At 53.4% G+C, this 20,718-nt stretch overlaps 1 protein-coding gene across 1 annotated transcript in view; it reads left to right on the top strand.

Annotated features, from left to right (window-relative positions):
• Positions 1–6,126: 6,126 nt before the first annotated feature.
• Positions 6,127–20,718, top strand: part of COTL1 (coactosin like F-actin binding protein 1) — a gene marked incomplete at both ends in the record, with an annotated part of 36,598 nt that continues 22,006 nt past the window's right edge. Inside the window, 2 exons of the mRNA XM_080703161.1 lie at positions 6,127–6,203; positions 6,460–6,542. Coding sequence (XP_080559287.1) covers positions 6,127–6,203; positions 6,460–6,542 — 160 coding nt within the window. The remainder of the gene's footprint in view (positions 6,204–6,459; positions 6,543–20,718) is intronic.

The raw sequence follows: 20,718 nt of genomic DNA on the forward strand, positions 1-20,718 counted from the left end.
CTTTAGCTGGACGAATTGGCAGCAAGCTTCTCAAAAAATCAAGGTTCTCTTCACAATCAACCCTTTTGCATTTTCAGTCCAGTAGAGGGCGCCCACAACAACGGCTGGAAAGAACCATTGAAAACTTTCTGGGGTGAAAGTGGTCCCAGGTCCAGGGAGATCTGAACGTGGAGGCGAACGTCAAATGCACCGTGGGAACCGCGCTTCTGTGGCAGTGCAGCCACAAGGCTCCAAGGGAAACCCAAAGCTCAGCAGTATCATCTCCCCTCTGCCCCGGAGATTTTTTTGGGGGGTACTGGGGATTGAAGCCAGGGGCATTCTACCTCCAAGCTATACCTCCAGCCCTATTTTTTTTTATTATTATTTATCTTGAAACAGGGCCTGACTAAGTAGCGGAGGCTGTCTGCGAACCATGATCCCCCTGTCTCAGCCTCCCAAGTACTGGGATTCCAAGCAGGTGCCACCAACCCCGGCAACCCCGGGGATTTTGCCTCCTCCTCCATGGGCCCCGCTTCTATTTTTCTCTAGGGTGCTCTTAGAGGTTTTACTGAAAATATAAAAAGTCACAAATATCTACTTACGCGCCATCCACTTTACCCCAACGTAGCATTGTTCTGAACACATTTCTGTACCGAGCATGGTTTATAACGTAAGAGCTTGTGGAACACTCCATAGCAGCCCTGGGAGGGGCCTCACTGTTCTTTCTTTTAGTTCTTCCTGGCGTACCAGTGCTATCCACCCATCCAGTCCCCCAGTGATGGGCACTCAGGTTACTGATGACCCTCTGCTATTAGAGACAAAGCAACGGAAGCTGGGCGTGGTGGCACACGCTTGCAAACCCAGGACTTGGGAGGCTGAGACAGGAGATTCACAGGTTCAAAGCCAGCCTCGGCAATATAGAGAGGCTCTCGGCAATTAGCGAGACCCTTTTGCCAAATAAGAAATAAAAAATCGGGCTGAGGGTGTAGCTTGGACGTAGAATGCCTCTGAGTTTCATCCCTAGTGCCACAGAAAGAAAGAAAGAAAGAAAGAAAGAAAGAAAGAAAAAAGAAAGAAAGGAAAGAGAAAGAAAGAAAGAAAGGAAGAAAGAAAGAAAGAAAGAAAGAAAGAAAGAAAGAAAGAAAACAAGCAATGAATAACCTTGAACATATTTGCATGTGTCCTGCTGGGATTGAACCCAGGGGCATTCTACCTCTGAGCTATACTCCAGCTCCCCCATATAAGTGTGTGTGTGTGTGTGTGTGTGTGTGTGTGTGTGTGTGTTTGAGATGCTGAGGCTGTCCTCGAAACTGTCATCCTCCTGTCTCAACCTCCCAAGTGCTGGGATGACAGGCGTGCCTTGGGTATATTTTGCATGTGTCCAAAGATATCTAGAGCAGTGATTTTGGGTCCTAAGTGTGCACAAGAATCATCCCTGGGGCTTTAAAGACACCCCCCCCCCGCACACTTCAAGTTGATCACCTCGAGCACCGCAAATAACAACAACTAAATCAATCACATGGGAGCCTTTGAGCACGTGTGATCGCAGAGCCCCCGGGAGCCTAGTGTCCAGCAGGGCTCTGGACCGCTGGCCCTCCAGGCACATTGATTGGTTGAGACCAGGCAGATTTGAAACTTTGCTAGCGATTGCCTGCCGAAGGGCCTGCCCAGGGGCTGTGTCAGCTCACCCCTCACCAGCAATGTATGCAGGGGCCTGGGCCTTCATACTTTCCCTTGTAAAGGAGACTTCTCAGTCTTTGCATTTTACCAACTAGCTAGAATTATTATTACTATTTATTTATTTATTGGTACTGTGATTGAACCCAGGGCCTCACACATGCTAAGCAAGCACTCTACCACTGAGCTATACCCCCGCCCTAGAATTATTTGATTTGCATTCATCCTATTAGGGACAAGGCTGGGCATCTTTTCATGTGTCTACGAGCCATTTGAGCATGGCATGCGCGCCTGTAATCTCAGTACTTGGGAGGCGGAGCTAGGAGGGTCACAGGTTCTAGAACAGCCTCAGCAATATAGCAAAACCTCGACAATCTAGTGAGATCCTGTTTTATTTTTTTAATTTTTAATTTTTTTGTGGTACTGGGAATTGAACCCAGGGGTGTTCTACCTCCAAGATACACCCCCAGCCCTATTTTTCATTCTTTATTTTGAAACAGAGTCTAAGTGGCACAGGGCCTCAATAAGTAGCTGAGGGTGGTCATGAACCTGTGATCCTCCTGCCTCGGCCTCCCAAGTATTGGGATTACAAGCATGTGTTACCGTGCCTAGCCTGAGACCGTTTTTTTTTTTTGTTTGTTTGTTTGTTTGTTTGTTTTGTAGTGCTGGAGATTGAACCTAGGGACATTCTACCTCCAAGCTACACCCTCAGCCCGATTTTTAAAAATTCTTTATTTTTTTGAGACAGGATCTCACTAAGTTGCAGAGGTCCTCCCTAAGTAGCTGAGGCTGGCCGCAAACCCGGATCCTCCTGTCTCAGTCTCCCAAGTACTGGGATTACAAGTGTGCAGCATCACGCCTGGCTAAGTCCCTGTCTTTGTGTGTGTGTGTGTGTGGTACGGGGGGTGGAGCCCAGGGGCCTTCTATCTTCAGGCTACACTCCCAGACCTATTTTATATTTTATTTGGAAACAGGGTCTCACTAAGTTGCCGAGAGCCTCACTTAGTAGCTGAGGCTGGCTTGGAACCTGCGCAATCCTCCTGTCTCGGCCTCCCAAGCGCTGGGGGTACAACCGTGCGCCACCACGCCCGGCTAAGACCCTGTCTTAAAACAGAAATAAAAAGGGCCGGTAGTGTGGCTCCAAGGTAGAATGCCCCCTGGATTATTTCTCCAGTATCTCCCCCCCACCACAAAAAAAAAAGGATGAAAGAATGAAGAGCCGTGTGATCTGCCTGGTCACATCCCGTGTCCAGTTTTTGCTTTCTAGGTTGATTTCTGTATATTTTGGTAAGAATCATTTTTCGTTATTTGAATGGTAACTGTTCACTGCTTTGTCTTTTATTTTTACAGTTTGCATGAGATGGGGATTTTTTCCTTTGAAGAAGAATGTTTATGTATTTAAATGTCCCCCTATCCCTTTATTGTGCTGGGGATTGAACCCAGGGGCATTCTACCTCTAAGCTACACCTCAGCCTTTTTCCTTTTGAAACAGTGTCTCCCTGTGTTGCTGAGGCTGGCCTCGAAACTTTGATCCTCAGTACTGGGATTACAGGTATTTATTACCATGCCTGCCTGGTCTCCCATCATTTTTATGGCTTTTGGATTATTATTATTATTATTATTATTATTATTATTATTTTGCAGTACTGGGGATGGAACCCAGGGACATTCTACCTCTGAGCTACATCCCAGCCCTTTTTTTAAAATTCTTTTTTTTTTGGTGGTAATGGGGTTCCTGGAAACCCTTCTACCTCCAGGCCACACTCCCAGACCTATTTTTTAATTTGGAAACAGGGTCTCCTAAGCCAGCAAGGCTGGCTTCGAACCTGCGCGATCCTCCTGTTTCCGCCTTCCAAGTGCTGGGATTACAAGCGTGCACCACCATTCCCGGTTTTTTATTCTGATTTTGAAACAGGGTCTCACTAAGTTGCAGAGGGCCTCACTATGGAGCTGAGGCTGGCTGCGAACCTGGATCCTCCCGTCTCAGCCTCCCGAATGCTGGGATTATAAGCGTGCGCCACCACGCCTGGCTTGCTTCTGGATTTTGAGCTCTGGTTAGAAAGACCTTTGCCACTCCAGGATTGAGCAGGAAGTTCCCTGTGTTTTCTCTGGACACTTTGGGACTTATTTACATTTCAACCTTTGATCCCTTGTGGAATTCTGAGGGGTAGTGTGAGGAGTGACTCCATCCTGTTTTTCTTTCCAAAGGCCAAGCGTCCCGCTGCCTTTACCATACTTCAAGTAGGAATCCCTTTGGGCTGCGCTGAGCAGGAAAGTTTCTGTCCTCATCGTTTACTGATAGCAACATCTGTTCCTACTTGTCTATAACGATGGTTCTGTTTACCCATCCACTGAGTGTTTGATTTTTTTGTTGTGTGTATTCTTTTTTGGTACTGGAGATGGAACCTAGGGCCTTGTGCCCACAAAGCAAGCGCTTTGCCACTGAGCTATATCCCAGCCTTATTGATAGATTAATCCATTCACTGTTTTCATTTTTGCTGGCCAGGTATCCTAATATTTCTCTTTCATTCATTCACAGAAACCAGGACTTTGCACATGCTAGGTAAGTGTTCTACCATTGACCTGTACCCTCCAAGCCCTAATGCAAAAATTAATTGGATGCTGACCCTAGTTTTTAGGGTTTCTACTTAAGATTTAATTACTTAATAACCATCACCGGCAAGCTGGGCATGATGGTGCACACTTGTAACCCCAGCATTCAGGAGGCAGAGACTGGAGGATCATGGTGCATTGGCAGCCTCGACTACGTAGTGAGGCCCTTTCCAACTCAGTGAGACCTTGTTTCAAAACTAAAAAGACTAAAAAATAGGGCTGGGGGTGTAGCTCGGAGATTCAGTGTCCCTGGGTTTCATCCCCAGTACCGCAAACAACAGCAACAACAACAAAATCTATTACCACCACCACCACCAACCTTTTTATTTTCTATTGGTGACAACCTTCTTTTGCATATCTGTTTTTTTTTGTTTTTGTTTTTGTTTTTGCTGAACTGGGGATGGAACCCGGGGGCAGTCTACCTACAAGCTACACCCCCAGCCTTATTTTTTAGTCTTTATTTAGAAACAGGGTCTCCTGAGTTGCAAAGGGCCTCACTAAGTAGCTGAGGCTGTCAGCAAACCGAGATCCTTCTGTCTCAGCCTCCCGAATGCTGGGATTCCAACCGCACGCCACCAAGCCTGGCTTTGGTATTTTTCTAATTTACATATATCATTTCGATTAAACCTTCCAACACACCACTGATCATGGGCCTGTTACTTTTCTCCTTCGAGGATAGTACTCTCAGAGAAGTTCCAAGGCTCATCCAGGGACCTGGAGCAGGAGTGGCAGCGCTGATGCCCTTGCCGGGCTGGGCCTGCAGGGCCTGGGGCCGCCTTCACCTGCCTTGGTCCTGTAACTGGGCTGTGTGCACAGGCCGGTGAGGGGGTGAATGAATGAGTCAGTGGAGGGCTGAGGAAGACAGAATGCGTCAGCCCTGGCTCCGGAGGGGGCGGCAGGACGGGAATGCAAATCACCATAATACAAAGTAAACAGTGATCCCACCAGCGTCCTGGAAGCCGGCCACGTCCTGCCCCCTCCTATTCAGAATGCCTAGTTCTTTCCAATCCCCCCCCCCCCCGAGTCCACAGAACCAAACGCTGGGGTGGGGGCAGTGGCCGGCCCGTCTCCTCGGGTTTGCAGCATTATGTCACCCCCTCAGAGGTGCCCTGGGGAGCGCCCCAGCCCGGAGCCTGGGGCAGGGGGTGGAGAGAGGGAACGGGAAGGAGGAGGGAGAGGGGGTCGGGAGGAGGGAGATGGAGACCGGGAAGGGAAGGGGGAACGACGGGCCGAGGGGGGCGGAAAAAGGGACAAGATTGTTTGGGGAGGAAGCAACAGAGGTTCAGTAGGAGGAGGGGAACGGGTGAGGGCGGGAAGGCGAGGGGACGGAGACACAGGGGTCGGGGGTAGGAAGTGGGATGGGAAGAGGAGTGTGGGAGATCAGGAGGGCTGGGCGGAGAGGAGGGGCGGAGCGGACGGGGGACCGCCGAGGGCGCCCGAGAGGAGCCGACGGCGAGAGGGGAGGGCCAAGAGCGGACAAGCCCCTTCCCCAGCACCTCGCAGCGCGGCTCCGCCCACCCGAGCCGCGATTGGTCAAAGAGAAGCCAAGGCGTCCCGCCCCCTTTCCGAAAGACCCAGGGCGAGACGGCGTGGCCAGCCGTGGCTTGACCCGCCAATAGCGGAGGAGAGGCGTGGCAGCGGCGGCCTGAGCAACCAATGGCGGCAGGGGGGGCGTGGCGGCGGCGAGCTGGGGTCCGAGCGCGCTCCGGGTCTGCAGCAGTCGCCGCCGCCGCTCTCGGAGCTCGGGGCGCCGCCGTCGCCGTCACGGTCACTGCCCCCGCCGCCTTCGCATCCCTGCAGCCCGCCCGGGGCGCGCTCGGTGGCTCCGGGCAGCGTCCGCGCTGCGGCCCCGTAGCGATGGCTACCAAGATCGACAAAGAGGCTTGCCGGGCGGCGTACAACCTGGTGCGAGACGACAGCTCGGCAGTCATCTGGTGAGGAAGCTCTCCCTGATACCCAAGCCCCCGGCGCTCCCTGAGCTCGCGAGGGGCCTGGGGCATCGAGCGGCGTTCAAACGGGACGGATCCAGGGTCACCCCTTGCTGTCTTCTGCATCCTTATCCCGGGACAGCGTGGCCAGCCAGCGCTGGCTCCCTAAGCCGGAGCATCTCGTAGAGTGGCCTGCTGGAAGCGCGGCACCGTGCACCTACCAGCGCTGATGTGTGTGTTTTTTTCTTCTCCCAACCCAAAGGGTGACTTTTAAATACGACGGCTCCACCATCGTCCCCGGAGAGCAGGGAGCAGAATACCAGCACTTCATCCAACAGTGCACAGGTAGGGGCGCGATTCGCGAGCCTTGCCAGCACCCGGGAGGAGCAGGTGGCGTCCAGGGTGGCCCTGGGGCTGGGCCTTAGGAGCACCAGATTTGGCCTTTTTAAAGCCTCTTAAAGCCGTCTCCGTTCTGGATGGCCTTGGAGCCGAGGTGACCGGCCTGGTTCCTGCTTCTGCAGTACCCTAACGAGGCAGATGGGGCAGCTCCTCTGCCCCGTAAGGTTCACTGGGCTTCCACAGAAGGCTCATGCAGTCCCAGAGCCCAGTCAGTGTTCAACCCACCTGGCCCACTGACCTCTCTGATCCATCAACGAGCCAAAATAAGAACAATCTGGGGGGCTGCTTGCTAGAGAAAGAAACGGCCCCGCCCTCCTTTCTCCCACAATCATCGGCCGGTTCCCATTATATATGTTTCCTCGTATGAAGAATATGGAGCCAGGTACAAAAGACTGCATGCCATAACATGGCATTTCTGTGAAATTCTGGAAAAGGCGTGGAAAGTCCAAATAGCCATTCCCTTTGGAGTCAATGCCTCCTGGATCAAGGGTGGGGAGACAGGAGAGGCTGCTGGGAGCTGCGGGCGTCCTGTGTTTGGATCTGGAGAGGATTACACAGGTGCGCACAGGAGGGAAAGTGCATCCTTCCTCCGTGTGCTTAAGACTTGTGTGTTAGACAGAGTAAAGAGCACTTGGCGTGGGTGGCCGGAGCCCCAGTGGAGCCAAAGGCAGGGCATTCTTGGTAACAGGATCCTTTTAGGAGCAGGAGACAATCTTTCAGACAAAGGCCAGATGGCCTGGAGGTTGGGGTGTGGGCTCTGAGACAGGTGGTGTGGGTTTGAATCCCCGAGTGGGTTGGGCAAGTTCCTTAACCTCTGGGGACCTCGGTTTTCCTGCCTGGAAGCTCAGGACTACTGGGCGACTAGTGGAGCCCAGGTGTGTGGAGAATCATTTGTGAAATAAAGTACAGAACTGTGCTGAGGCCCATGTGATTTCCTTCCTTCTTTTTTTTTTTTGTACTGTGATTGAACCCAGGGGCATTCTACCTCTGAGCTGCAACCTCAGCCCCCATTTATTTTATTTTGAAACCGGATCTCACTAAGTTGTAGCAGGCCTCACTAAGTTGCTGAGATTGATTGAAAACCCTCTTGTCTCAGCCTCCCCAGTACTGGGATTGGGAGCCTGTGCCACCACGCCCGACTTGTATAATCAAATTATGTTTTCTTAAACATTAAATATTTTGTGCTTAGTTAAATTCAGAGGCCATTTATGAAGTATCTATGTGCTGGGCAGTACTAAGATTGTGTGTGTGTATGTGCTGGGTGATGCTAAGATACTCTGTGTGTGTGTGTGTGTGTGTGTGTGTGTGTGTGTGTGTGAATGTTTTCCTAGAATTTTTCCTTGAGGATGCCTCTTTACATTCATTTATTACTTTTGTAAATATCTTGCTTAAAATATCAGAAACATACAGTGTTAGAACAACTCATATTTTAAAATGTGCACAGAGCCCCCCAGGTGGATCCCATGGTCAGGACCAGAGCGCTGGCCTCTGACTCAGGAGCCCCAGCTCTCCCTCCATCCTCTGCCTCTGCCCTGAGTGCTTTGGGGAACAGAGTAAGTTCAAACTCAGCTGGGCGTGGTGCTGCACGCCTGCAATCCCAGTACTTGGAAAGCTAGGAGAGGAGGATTGGAGGTTCCATGCCAGCATGCTCTGGTCTTTGCAAGACCCTGTCTTATTTTATTTTTTGTCTTTATTGTTTTGGTTTTCTTGATAATGGGGATTGAACCCAGGGGACATTCTACCCCTGAGATACACCCCCAGCCCCTTGCTTTTTGTTTGTGTGTGTGGGCAGTACTGGGGGTGAAACCCAGGGGCATTCTACCTCTGAGCTACATCCCCACCCTATTTCTTATTCTTTAGTTTGAAACAGGGTCTCGCTGAGTTGCAGAGGGCCTCACTAAGTACCTGAGGCTGTCCGCAAACCGCGATCCCCCTGTCTCAGCCTCCCAAGTGCCGGAATTAAAGTGTGTACCACCACGCCCGGCTTTTGAGACTCAGTATTTAAAATAATAATAAAGATAAAGTGCTGGGGGATATAGCTCAGCGGCAGATAGAATCCCTCTGGGGTTCAGTACATGCACACGCACACACAGAGAGAAAGAGAGAAAGAGAGAGAAAGAAAAAGCACAGATTCTGAACTTTCCCCCCAGCTGGAAGTACAAGTAGCCGACTCAGCAGGTTTTCGGCCTTGCTGGCTGGAGGCTGAACCTTGCAGGCCACTTTCTTCCCCTCCCCCATCCCAGGCAGCGCATCCAGCCTGGGAGGCTATTGTCTTTCCCACCTAGTGGGAGAAGGAGACAGAGGGAGAGCGCATCCTGCCCGGGACTCCAGCAGGTGCTCGGGCCTCCCTGGCCATGGGGATGCGGGACTCCAGCAGGTGCTCGGGCCTCCCTGGCCATGGGGATGCGGGACTCCAGCAGGTGCTCGGGCCTCCCTGGCCATGGGGATGCGGGACTCCAGCAGGTGCTCGGGCCTCCCTGGCCATGGGGATGCGGGACTCCAGCAGGTGCTCGGGCCTCCCTGGCCATGGGGATGCGTTCTTCCTGCTGCAGCCTGTGGCTCCCTCCTGCTCAGACCTCTGCATGCTCCTCCACAGGATGGGCGCGGGAGTGTCTGGCGGGAGCTAAAAATGCTTTTCCTGCTGCTGTTGATCCTTGAGAAAGGGCCTGGGAGCCGCAGGCTCATCTGTTCCGCTGAAGCCGCCCTCCCCAGCCATCTGCTGGCTAAGCGCACAGGCAAGTTCTGGGTGCCGGCCTGTCTGCTCCTGTTCCTTTCAGAAATGCCTGCGCTTCCCCTGAACTCCAGCTAGGAACTGGCCCCAGCACCAACAGTAAGCCAGTCACAGAGCTTGGCCGCCTTATCTCTGTTATCCTCCAAACCGCCCTATGTAGCCAGGTGTGGTGGCGCGCTCCTGTAATCCCAGTACTTGGGAGGCTGAGACAGGACGATCTCAGGTTCTAGAATAGCCTCAGCAACTTAGCGAGACTCTCAACGACCTAGTGAGACCATTTCAAAACAAACAAACAACAAAAAATAAAATAAAGAGGGCTGAGGGTGTAGCTTGGAAGTAGAATGCTTCTGGGTTCAAACCCCAGTACCAAGAAAACAAACACAAGAACAACAACAACAATAACAAAAAAAAAAAAAAAAAACCCTGCCCTGTGTGGCAGGGACCATATTTACTCCGCTTCTGCAGAGGCAGAGACGGACCAGGGAGGCTCAGTGACTTGCCTGAGATCATACAGTCCGGAAGTGGCAAGCGGAGACCTGAACCCAGGCGGGCTCTGGGGCCCCTGCTCCTGGCCGCTGAGGACGTGGTTTCCGTTCCTGCCTCTCTCCGGCTGGTTTGTGGATTGTGAGAGGCAGGGGGAGCCATGGCCCTGCCAGGTGCACGGAAGACCTTGGCACCAACTTGGGCTTCCAAACACCTGGCCGGGCGTACAGCTGCTTGAAGCAGCACCTGGCCTCGTCCCCATGAATGGCGTGGGCCTCCTTCTCCAGACACTGCCTCCTGGCCTCCCTGACTCCCAGGCCTCTGCTCCAGAACCCCTCTTCCTTCTCCTCTCCCCTCCAGCCGCTGTCCTCTTTCCTACTTCCTCGCCCAGTGCTTTCTGGAATGGCACCTGCTCATGCGGATATCTCCTCGCCCCTAAAGCCCAGGCCTGGCTCCTCTCCGGGGCTGTTTTCTGGGCCTCATCGCCCTGGTATGTGTCACACTGGGGAGGGACCCCAATCCTGGGCCTTGAGCACCACGTGAGCCCTCTGCCTCCGAGCCCCAGCCCTAGCCCACTCCGGTTTCTTTCTGCCTGAGGATTAGGGCCCCGAGCCCTGCCTGGCCTCGGCCCTGGTGCTGGGCTCTGCTGGCCCCCTCTTTCTCACTAACTGCTCCGTCCCCACCTCTTCCGTGTCCCCAGCTTGGCCCATGGGGGACCCTGGAGACCTTCCAAGGCACGGGTGACTAAGCCCAGCACCCATCTGTGGATCTGCGTTGGGAGCTGCAGGGAGGCGGCCTGCCCTGCAGCCTCTCCTCCCTCCACCCGGCCAGCCCTCCCCCTTTGTCTTGTTCCTGGGGCAGTGGGGATGGGCTCTCCTGGAGTGTGGACACAGATGGCTACCAGCTGCTCCAGCCTCTACCCTGGGGGGGCAGGCCTCTGACAGTGACTTCCAGGGTCCCAGGAGGACAGTGCTTGGCCTGGCCTGGCCGAGAGGAGTATCCTTGAGCCAATAGCCGGGGCAGCGGGGGCCACAGCATCACAGGGCTACCTTGAGTGGGGGAGGGGCAGCTCAGCTGAAACTAGGGGATAGAGGAAGAGGGTGGGGTCTTTAACTCTCTTTTTCTCTTTTCTTTGTGATACTGAGGATGAGAACCAGGGGCATTCTACCTCTGAGCTATACCCCAGCTCTATATTTTATTCTATATTTTGAAACAGGGTCTCACTGAGTTGCAAAGGGCCTCACTAAGTAGCTGAGGCTGGTTTTGAACTGGTATATTGTCTCACCCTCCCAAAAGCTGGGATTACAAGTCTGTGCCATCACACCCGGATGGTTCCTTTTTTTTTTTGAGTGGCTTCTGGGGATTGAACCCAGGGTCCTATACATGCTAGACAAACTACCGCTGAGCTGCATCCCCAGCAGAAGAGGACTTTTTTTTCTTTTTTTTTTCAGAAGTAGAAATTGAACCCAGGAGCATTCTACCTCCAAGCCAAACCCCCAGCCCTATTTTTATTTTTTATTTGGAAACAGGGTCTCGCTAAGTTGTGGAGGGTCTAAGTAAGGTGCTGAGGCTGACTGCGAACCTGCGATCCTCCTGTCTCAGCCTCCCAAGGACTGGGATTACAAGCGTGTGCCACCACACCCGGCTAGAGGGGGTTTTGAGGGAAGGAGTCGGTGCTTCCTGAAGAGGGGCAAACCCCAGACAGACGTGCTGCGCTCAGTCCTCCCCCTCTTCCTCTTTACTGCAACTCTGTCTCTTGATCTTCCTGTCTTGTGTCTATTCTATCCCCCACCAGCCAGTGTCAGGACACTGCTCATTAACCTTCCTTGGCCCCCCTCTGCCCGTTGCATTAAGCACAGGCGGGTTCAGGTCCTATCCAGTAGCCCGGGACTCCTTCTGTGTGCACCTGTGACCTGACACTGTAACTGTCCCAGCCTGGGTGCCTTGGGTTTTGGGGATTCCCTCCCTGTGGAATTCCTCTTCCCCATCTTGGGTTTGGCCCTTTAGTGTGGGGGGCATGACTTCTATATGTCAAATGTCAGGACGTGAGGGGACCGGAAAGCTCCAGGCCCACACACTGCCCCTCGCCGGCTGTGTGGCCCTGCGCAGGTGTACCCATCCTCTCTGCCTCGGCTCTTGTCTGTGAAATGGGATGCTGACCGTGCCCACCCCTACCTGGGGAGTTTGCGCCAGTTAAACACCTTCAGTGGTATGTGCTGGGCGTGGTGGCAGATGGCTGTCATCTCAGGCTGAGGCAGGAGGACCCCAGGTTCATGGCTGGCTTCAGGAATGTAGTGAGATTTGCAGCGACCTATGGAGACCCTATTTTGAACCAAAACAGGCCTGGTGACACACGCTTGTAATCTCAGGAGGTGGGAGGCTGAGATAGGTTTGCTGGTTCGAAGTTAGCCTCAGCAACTTAGGCTCTCAGCAACTTAGTGATATCTCGTTTCAAAATAAAGAATAACTGGTGGTGGTGGCGCACGCTTGTCAGCCCAGCATTCGGGAGGCTGAGACAGGAGGATCGCGGTTCACAGACAGCCCCAGCTACTTAGTGAGGCCCTTTGCAACTCAGTGAGACCTTGTTTCAAAAATAAAGAATAAAAAAAGGTCTGGGGGTGTAACTTGGAGGCAGAATACCCCTGGGTTCTATTCCAAGTGCCACTAATAATAATAATAATAATAATAATAATAATAATAATAAGAAGAAGAAGAAGAAAAATAGGACTTGAGTTGTAGATCAGAGGTAGCATGTCCCTGGGTTCAAAACTCAGTACCACAAAAATAAATAAAATAAATAGGATGTGATGTGTGTTGACCACCCTCCCCATGGTTCCTTATGGAATTATTTTAATTTTATTTTTGGTGGTACTAGGGATGGGACCCAGGGACCTTCTACCTCTGGGCCACACCCCCAGCCCTATTTTATTTTTTATCTCACCAAATTGCTGAGGCTGGGCTCAAACTTGCCATCCTCCAGTCTTAGCCTCCCGAGTACAGGGGAGTTATTTTCACTCTTGAGTGCTAAGATGGCATTATTCTTTTTTTCCCAAAGCTCTCAGCGATGCCCAGCCCAGCGCACAGTAGGCCCTAGGGTGGCAGGTGACAGGCATTTGGCTTCCCGTAGACACAGGTGGCCCCACAGCCTGGAGCTACAAGGAGCAAGCGCTGGTCTGTGCCCACGCCAGGGCCCGGCCAGCGTGGCCGTCTGGTGATTCCTCTGAGGCCGCAGGCTTGGCGGGAGGCCGTGGGAAGCAGGTCCATGGCGCTGGGGTGTAATAAGCGCTCCTCAAACATCACCTACCGTGACCCCCATTTTGCTTGTGGGATTAAGAGGTAACAGTAGAGGGTGGGTGGACTCTGGCACAACCAGAAAGGGGGAGCAGGGAGGTCCTGGGGGCCTCGTCGGGTATGGGCTTCCCCTTCTGTGGCAGCGGCCGTTTGCTGGCCAGCCGCACAGGTGGCCCATCCGGCCGCACTGGCAGATGCGCTCGGGTGGCGTGGGCTGGGTATGGAGCCACGTTTTATTTTGCAGTGTACAAGCCAGGCGTGATGGTGCACGCTCGTAATCCCAGCATTCGGGAAGCTGAGGCAGGAGGATCTCAGTTCGCGGCCAGCCTCGGCTACTTAGTGAGGCCCTTTGCAACTCGGTGAGACCCTGTTTTAAAATAAAGAATAAAAAATAGGGCTGGGGAGGTAGCTTGGAGGTAGAATGCCCCTGGGGTCCATCCCCAGTACCGCAAAAAAAAAAAAAATAAAATAAAATAAATTTTGCAGTGTACAGATGACACCTGTTCTTTGGAGACTACTCAGAAACAAAGACCCGACACAAAAGAGAGTCAGAAATGTGCTCTTTCATTCATTTGCTGGTTCTCTCTTTCATTTTCTTGTTAGTGCATTCATCCATCCATTCATCCATCCATTCATCCATCCATTCATCCATCCATTCATCCATCCATTCATCCATCCATTCATCCATCCATTCATCCATCCATTCATCCATCCGTCCGTCCGTCCGTCCACACATCCGGTCAGTGCACAGCAATGGCTACTCCCTGGACCGCTGTTGGAGGCACTGAGGATCATTACAGAGGCAGAGAAGGCCCCGTCGCCATGGCGCTGGCATCTTATTGTCATCATCCAGGATGGGTCGCTGGTCACATTTTTATCTTTATTGTTTTGGAGCTGGGGATTGAACCCAGGGGCTTTCTACTTCTGCGCTCCGCCCCCAGCCTCCTTTCCTTTCCTTTCCTTTCTTTTCTCTTGTTTACTTTTTTTTATGGTACTAGAGATGGAACCCAGGGGCATTCTACCTCCAAGCTACACCCCCTGCCCTATTTTTGATTCTTTATTTTGAAACAGGGTCTCACCGAGTTGCAGAGGGCCTCACTAAGTAGCTGAGGCTGTCCGCGAACCGTGATCTTACTGTATCAGCCCCCAGAATGCTGGGATGACAAGCGTGCCCACCACGCCCAGCTTCTTTTTTATTTTTTTTATTTTGAAAAGAGTCTTGCTGAGTTGCAGAGGGTCTCATTAAGTTGCCGAGGCTGCCCTCAAAACTGCGATCTTCCTGTCTCAGCCTCCTAAGTACTGGGATGACAGGTGTACGCCATCATGTCTGGTCCATTTTTATTTATATGCTTAGAGTACTTTTCTATATATATTTTCTGTTATAAAAAGGGATTATATAAGCGATGTCTGGGCCAGCTTCCCCTGGCCTTGTTAATTTTTTTTTTTTTTTTTTTTTGGTGGTACTGGGGTTCCCGGAAACCCTTCTACCTCCGGGCTACACTCCCAGATCTATTTTATATTTTTATTTGGAAACAGGGTCTCTTAAGCCAGCGAGGCTGGCTTTGAACCTGCGCGATCCTCCTGTCTCCGCCTCCCAAGCGCGGGGATGACAAGCGTGCGCCACCACGCCTGGCCGGCCTTGTTAATTTTAACTCCTGAGCTCTTTCCCCTCTTCGGCTGTCTTGTACGGTGTCCTTTGAGAGGGTTACGTTGTGTTCTCTCCTATCAGTGCTACGCTGTTTAACCAGTCCTCTGTTGGTGGACCGACCCCAAAGCACTCCGTTGCAAGCAGTTTTATTTTGGAAAGGATCCAGGCACCGGGAATGAATCCAGTTTTCTGGCATAGGTTCTAGAACCAATTGGTGAAGTGTATTGACAGGGGGCCGGAGTGTCTGGCCCGGAATTGGAGCTGAACTGTACCTCTGCCCCACTGTGTGACCTTGGGCAGGGCTCTCTGGCTCTGTTTCTGCATCTGGAAGATGGAGATGATGATTGCAGAACTGACAGGACTGTTGAGAGAATAAATTCATGTGATATATAGGAAGCAGCTGCCGGGTACACAGCAGGTGCTCAATAAATGAGACGATGCTGACTTTGGTATTGGAGAGCGAACCCAGGGGCGTTCTACCTCCGAGCTACACCCTCAGTCCTTTTTTATTTTTCCTTATTTATTTTTATTTTTTGTGTTTCTGGAGATTGAACTCAGGGGCACTCTACCTCCAAGCAACATCCCAGCCCTGTTTTAGTCTTATTTTGAAACAGGGTCTCGCTAGGTTGGTGACAATCTCACCACTTGCCGAGGCTGTTCTCGAACCTGCGATCCTCCTGTCTCAGCCTCCCAGGTACTGCGATTATAAGCATGTACCGCCACACCCGGCTTGTCCTTTTTATTTTGAAACAGAGTCTCGCTAAATTGCTGAGCTTGGCCTTGAACAAGCCATCCTCCTACCTTAGCCTCCCAAGTCCTAGGATTGCAGGCACACGCCACCATATCTGCCGATGTGGTTACTGCTAATGCAGTGCCTTCTTGGATGGCGGCGCACATCAGTGGGTAGGTTGACGTTAACTCGATGCGTGAGTGGTTGTGGGAAAAGGCCCGTTCGTTGAGGGTAGTGTTGGTAGTGAATTGATTTGGGGCAGGTGCCTGTGATGCTGGCTGGGTGATGTCCAGGTACAGATGATATTCCCATGATGCTCTGGTCTGGCTGTAGTGTTTGTTCATTTGGCTCCAAGCATCCCTCACAGAGAGATGCAGGGACTGAGGTTTCTGCCTGTCCAGCATCCCGTCTTCTGGGGGGACCATTCCCTTCCACGTCAAAACAATCCTGTCCAACCAGGGTCATTTTGATGCGGTGGTCCCTGCCAGGTGGCACAGGATCAGTCCTGACCCACGGGAGCAAGGCCCGCCCTCTGCTAGCCCTGAAGGTCAAGGTCGGGCTCACATGAGTCCAGGGACCCTATCGAGTTCAGTCCTGGGACTTTGTACAGGGAAAGAGGCCTTTTGTCTTTCTCTGAGATTAAAACCCTTAAGGCTGATGTGGGTTTGGTGCTCAGGGGCCCCTTGGCCATCTGTGGAGACAACCTGGTGAGTCAGGAATGGGGCAAGGGTCTGAGTGGGTCGCGGACGTGGCTGCCGCTCCCGGGTCTCACCACATCACAGCTCTCCGTAGTGAGTGGTGAGGCGGGGAAGAGAAGGATGGTCCCGTGGGCCCATGGGCATCCAAGATTAGAAGGAAGCCTCAAATCCGCGACTGCCTGGGCCACGGTGAAGTGCCTACCGGTCTAACACTCGCGCCTTCTGCACCCGTTTGCTGAGCACCCACTGTGCGCTGGAACTGATGTTCGAGGGCCGTGGGATTTGGTTACCTGCGCATCTATTGCTGGGAGGCCCGGGCCGCGCTGCTGGCTTCCTTGGGTCACAGAGGACATGGGGTTTGTGACGGCTCTTAGGATCGGTGGCTGGGCACGTTTGGGTGGGTGGCCATGTCTCCTGGGATGGAGGACCTGCCGTGTCCATCTTGCTGAGGAGACTCGGCGTCCAGAAAGGTCTTCTGTCCAGATCGGTCCAATTGAATTTAATTTCTGTGGCTTTTTTTTTTTTATTTGTACTGGGGATTAACCCAGGGGCATCCTACCTCTGGGCTATACCCCCAGCCCTATTTTATTTTTATTTATTTATTTATTTTTGGTGGTACTGGGATTCCTGGAAACCCTTCTACCTCCGGGCTACACTCCCAGACCTATTTTTACATTTTTATTTGGAAACAGGGTCTCTTAAGCCAGCGCGTCTGGCTTCGAACCTGCGCGATCCTCCTGTCTCTGCCCCCCAAGCACGGGGATTACAAGCGTGCGCCACCACGCCCGGCTTATTTTTATTTTAAAGCAGGGTCTTGTTAGATTGATGAGAGTCTCACTTCTTGCTGAGCTGGCCAGGCACCTGCGGTCCTCCTGTCTCAGCCTCCTAAGTACCGGGTGGGATACAGGCGTGGGCTGCGTGTCCGTGCCGGCTTGTCTTACCTGTAAGGGAGTAGTGAGTTCAGCTGATCTGCTAGTGGGTTCATCTCCACGTTACTGGAGGAGCCTGGGTCCTTGGAGAGCCCAAGTCACGTGCTTGAGATGGTGCTTTTGGCGAGAGCTGGACTCTGAACCCGGCGTACACCTGAGGCTCCCGGCCTCCCCCGGCTTTCGCGCTTTCCTCTCTCCCTGAGCTCAGCGGACAGTCTTCCCTCTTCCCGCACCGTCTTCCTCCATTTCCCTTTCCTAGAGAACTTCTACACACCCGTTGGGGCCCTCTGTAAATGTCTCCTGTGCTCGGAAGCCTTCTCCGTTTCTTTTTGGTGGTACTGGACTTGAACCCAGAGGCGCTCTCCCACATCCCCAGCCCTCTCACGTGTCTATCCCCAGCTCTTTTGTGTACTTACTTTTTGTTTTATTTTGACGGGATCTTGCTACGTCGCCCAGGCTGGCCTCTCACTTGTGCTCCTGCCTCAGTCTCCTGTCTCTGGGATCACCGGTGTGGCTGCCTTTTGTGTTTTCACTTGTGTGTTTCTTGGGCTTCACGGTGAGGTCCTAGAGAGAAGGCATCGTCTCTGGTGCTGCGTCCTCGGTGGAGAGCCCCTGACCTTCCTGGTCAGCCACCGCCCAGGCTCTCCTGTGTGGCTTTGGACAGGTCACTTAACCTGTCTGTGCCTGGTGTCCCTGTGGGAAGAGCAGGTCTCTGCTCAGAAAGGCTCCCTCTGATACCCCTCTGAACGAGCAGCCCAGCCCCGTCTCTCTACCTGCCCTGTTTTAACCTGAGACACAGGCTTGGTGTGGGTGGGTGTTCAGAGCAGGATGCAGGGAGGCAGAAGAGGGGTGAAGGGCTCCGTGTGGCGCTGGTGCCCGCCATGGGCTCCTGGAGGACCCGTAGGCGGCCAGCGCACAAAGCCATCTAGTCACGCCCCCCACGGGTTGAGGGCTCCCCAGGGGTTTTAGAGCTGCGGCTCTGTGGGGTCCGGCAGCTTCTGAGGTCTCAGAGAAAGGCCGGGAGCAGAACAGCCGAGCCCCAGAGACCGCCGTCCTGTGTGTCCAGCGGGCTGCTCCGTGCACTGGTCAGAGGCCGAGGACACTGGCCGGGATGGGCCTCGGTGCAGCATCTGTGCCCCAGGTCACGCGTGCGCTGGAACCCGAGCTGCTGGGGCAGGAAGCGGGCCTGTTCCCTTCTCTGCCGCATCCGCAGCACCTGGACCGGTAGATACCGCATTCTGCACGGGCATGTGTGGAAGGGACAGGAAGAGGACGGTCCCTGCGGGGTTGGAGAGCTGAGCTTGCACAGGCTGCCCACTGCCCACTGCCCCCTCCGCCGGATTGAGAGCCCGGCAGATGCAGGCGCGAGGCTCCTACTGCCCCGCCGGCCTGTGACTGCTGTGGGCCCCGCATCCGCCTTCCTCGCCCACTTCATTTTATGCATTGGCTTTCCTGATGCCTGGGCGGCGGCAGGGCCCTAGGGGCCTGTTTCTGAAAGCCGAGATTTCATATTGCCATTTAATATTTAATATCGTCAGCGCACTTTGCAACGGACCCGCCACAGATCCCGTTTTCAGTTCTGTACTTAGTTTATGGTCCTCTCGTTGCCCTCCGGCTCGTATTTCGTCTCCTATGCGTTTATCTACGCTTCCTTGCCAGTAATTAATACAGGAATAATACTGCCGGCCAGCAGTGAGCCTTTACTGTGCAGGGCTTGTGCTAAGGCCTCGTACGGATTTCCGATTGCTCATGGAAAATGGCACTGGGAACCTAGTGGCTTAAACCTACGGGAATTTATCATCTCCATTTCTGGAGTTGAGACGTCTCAGTGGTGGAGACTTGGGGTGTTTTAGCTGGACGTGGTGGCGCACGCTTGTAATCCCAGTACTTGGGAGGCTGAGACAGGGAGATCGCAGGTTCAAGGCCAGCCTCGGCAACTTATGGAGGCCCTCCACAACGTAGGAGACCCTGTTTCCAAGTAAATAAAATAGGGCTGGGGGTGTAGCTCAGAAGCAGAATGCCCCTGGTCTTAATACCTAATACCACAAAAAGAAAAAAAAGTTGGGGTGTCACCAGGGCTTGGGGGAGGACCTGCTCCCTGGCTTCTGCCCTGGCTGGCGGCTCCTCCCCCTGTCCTCAAGGGGGCGGTGGCTGCCATGTCCCCATGGTTCCATTTTCTGGTTCTGCTTCTCCTCTTCCCTTTTAAGGACCGTAGTAACCCAGGACACCCCCATCCCAAGTTCCTCAGCCCGCACTCCTTTGCCCCATGAGGCCCGGTCCGCAGGTCTAGACAAGGGCACCCCCTGCCTGGCCTGCCCACCTGCTCGGGGTTCACGTCCACTGTGGCCCAGTGTCGTAGGCCCTGCTGTTATCCCCATCGCATGGATGGGGAAACCGAGGCTAGGACCGGAAGGCACCTGCCCGAGGCGGCCCGCGGCCTGGGCTGCTATCTTTGCTGGAGCCAGTGCTCCTGACCCTGCTGTGCTGGACACTTGAGAACCGAGAGTGCGAGCAGCCAGGCCCTTTCCTGGACCCCGGCTGGCACCCCAGCTGGCCGAGCGGGACTCAGTGTCATGGGCATTTTTCCTGCCTTTGTTGGGGCCAGGGAAAACCCGTAAAAGGCCATGCTCCTTTCTCAAACAACCTTTTGTTCCCCTGGTAAATTCCTGACCTCCCAACTTCTGCCCCAAAGGAGTTCCCTTGGAGGTCGCCTGAGCTGACCCGGAAGTCGGTTTCTTTCTCCTCTTTTTTTTTGCGGGGGGGCTATAATTCCACCCTGCCTATAAAATGGAGATTATTGTTCCTGGTTTGCCAATAAAAGAGGCTTCCGCCCCAGGCAGGGCAGGGGTCACTGGGGCTTGGGGTGAGGGGCGGCCTCTGATGCCAAGAGCCAGGCCTGGCTGCCCCTGGGTGACCCTCGTGGTCACAGCCCTCAGGGCCACCCAGCCCGGGACTTCAGGGCTGTAGCTGGGCGCTGGGCGCTGCCCGCTCTGGGCTTGGTTTGGCCACATCGGCTGCCCCGTGCTGATTCTGGGAGGCCTGGAATACTGCCTCCCTCCTCTCTAGCACTCTTTCCCCATGGTGTCAAAGGTGGGGAAAGCCACTGGCCGGCAGGCTAAGCTCACGCCAGCGGCCTTGCATCCACGCCCTGGCTTCTCTGTACTCTTGTTCAGAGCCAGGAGGACAAAACCGCTCACTTAATGGTGTCTCCACTCGGGCCAGTTCCTGTTTTCTGAGGGTGGGGCGGGGGAAAGAGGTGACTTTTTTCTTTTCTTTTTTTTTTTTTAGGTACTAAAAATGGAACTTAGGGGCATTCCACCTCCAAGCTACACCCCCAGCCCTATTTTTTATTCTTCATTTTGAAACAGGGTCTCACCAAGTTGCAGAGGGCCTCACTAAGTAGCTGAGGCTGGCTGCAAACCTGCGATCCTCCTGTCTCAGCCTCCCAAGTACTGGGATTATGAGTGTGCGCTGCCACACCTGGCTGGGAGATTCTACTTTTACAAGCCCCAGAAGGGTTTGATTCTGATGAAAAATGAAATGTCACCTCTTGTTGAATTGAAACACCACCAGGAAAAGGGACCGAAAAGCCCCCGAGAAGTCCAAGACGAT

Source organism: Muscardinus avellanarius (genome assembly GCF_963383645.1).
Source record: "Muscardinus avellanarius genome assembly, chromosome: 10".
Classification (NCBI taxonomy): domain Eukaryota; kingdom Metazoa; phylum Chordata; class Mammalia; order Rodentia; family Gliridae; genus Muscardinus; species Muscardinus avellanarius.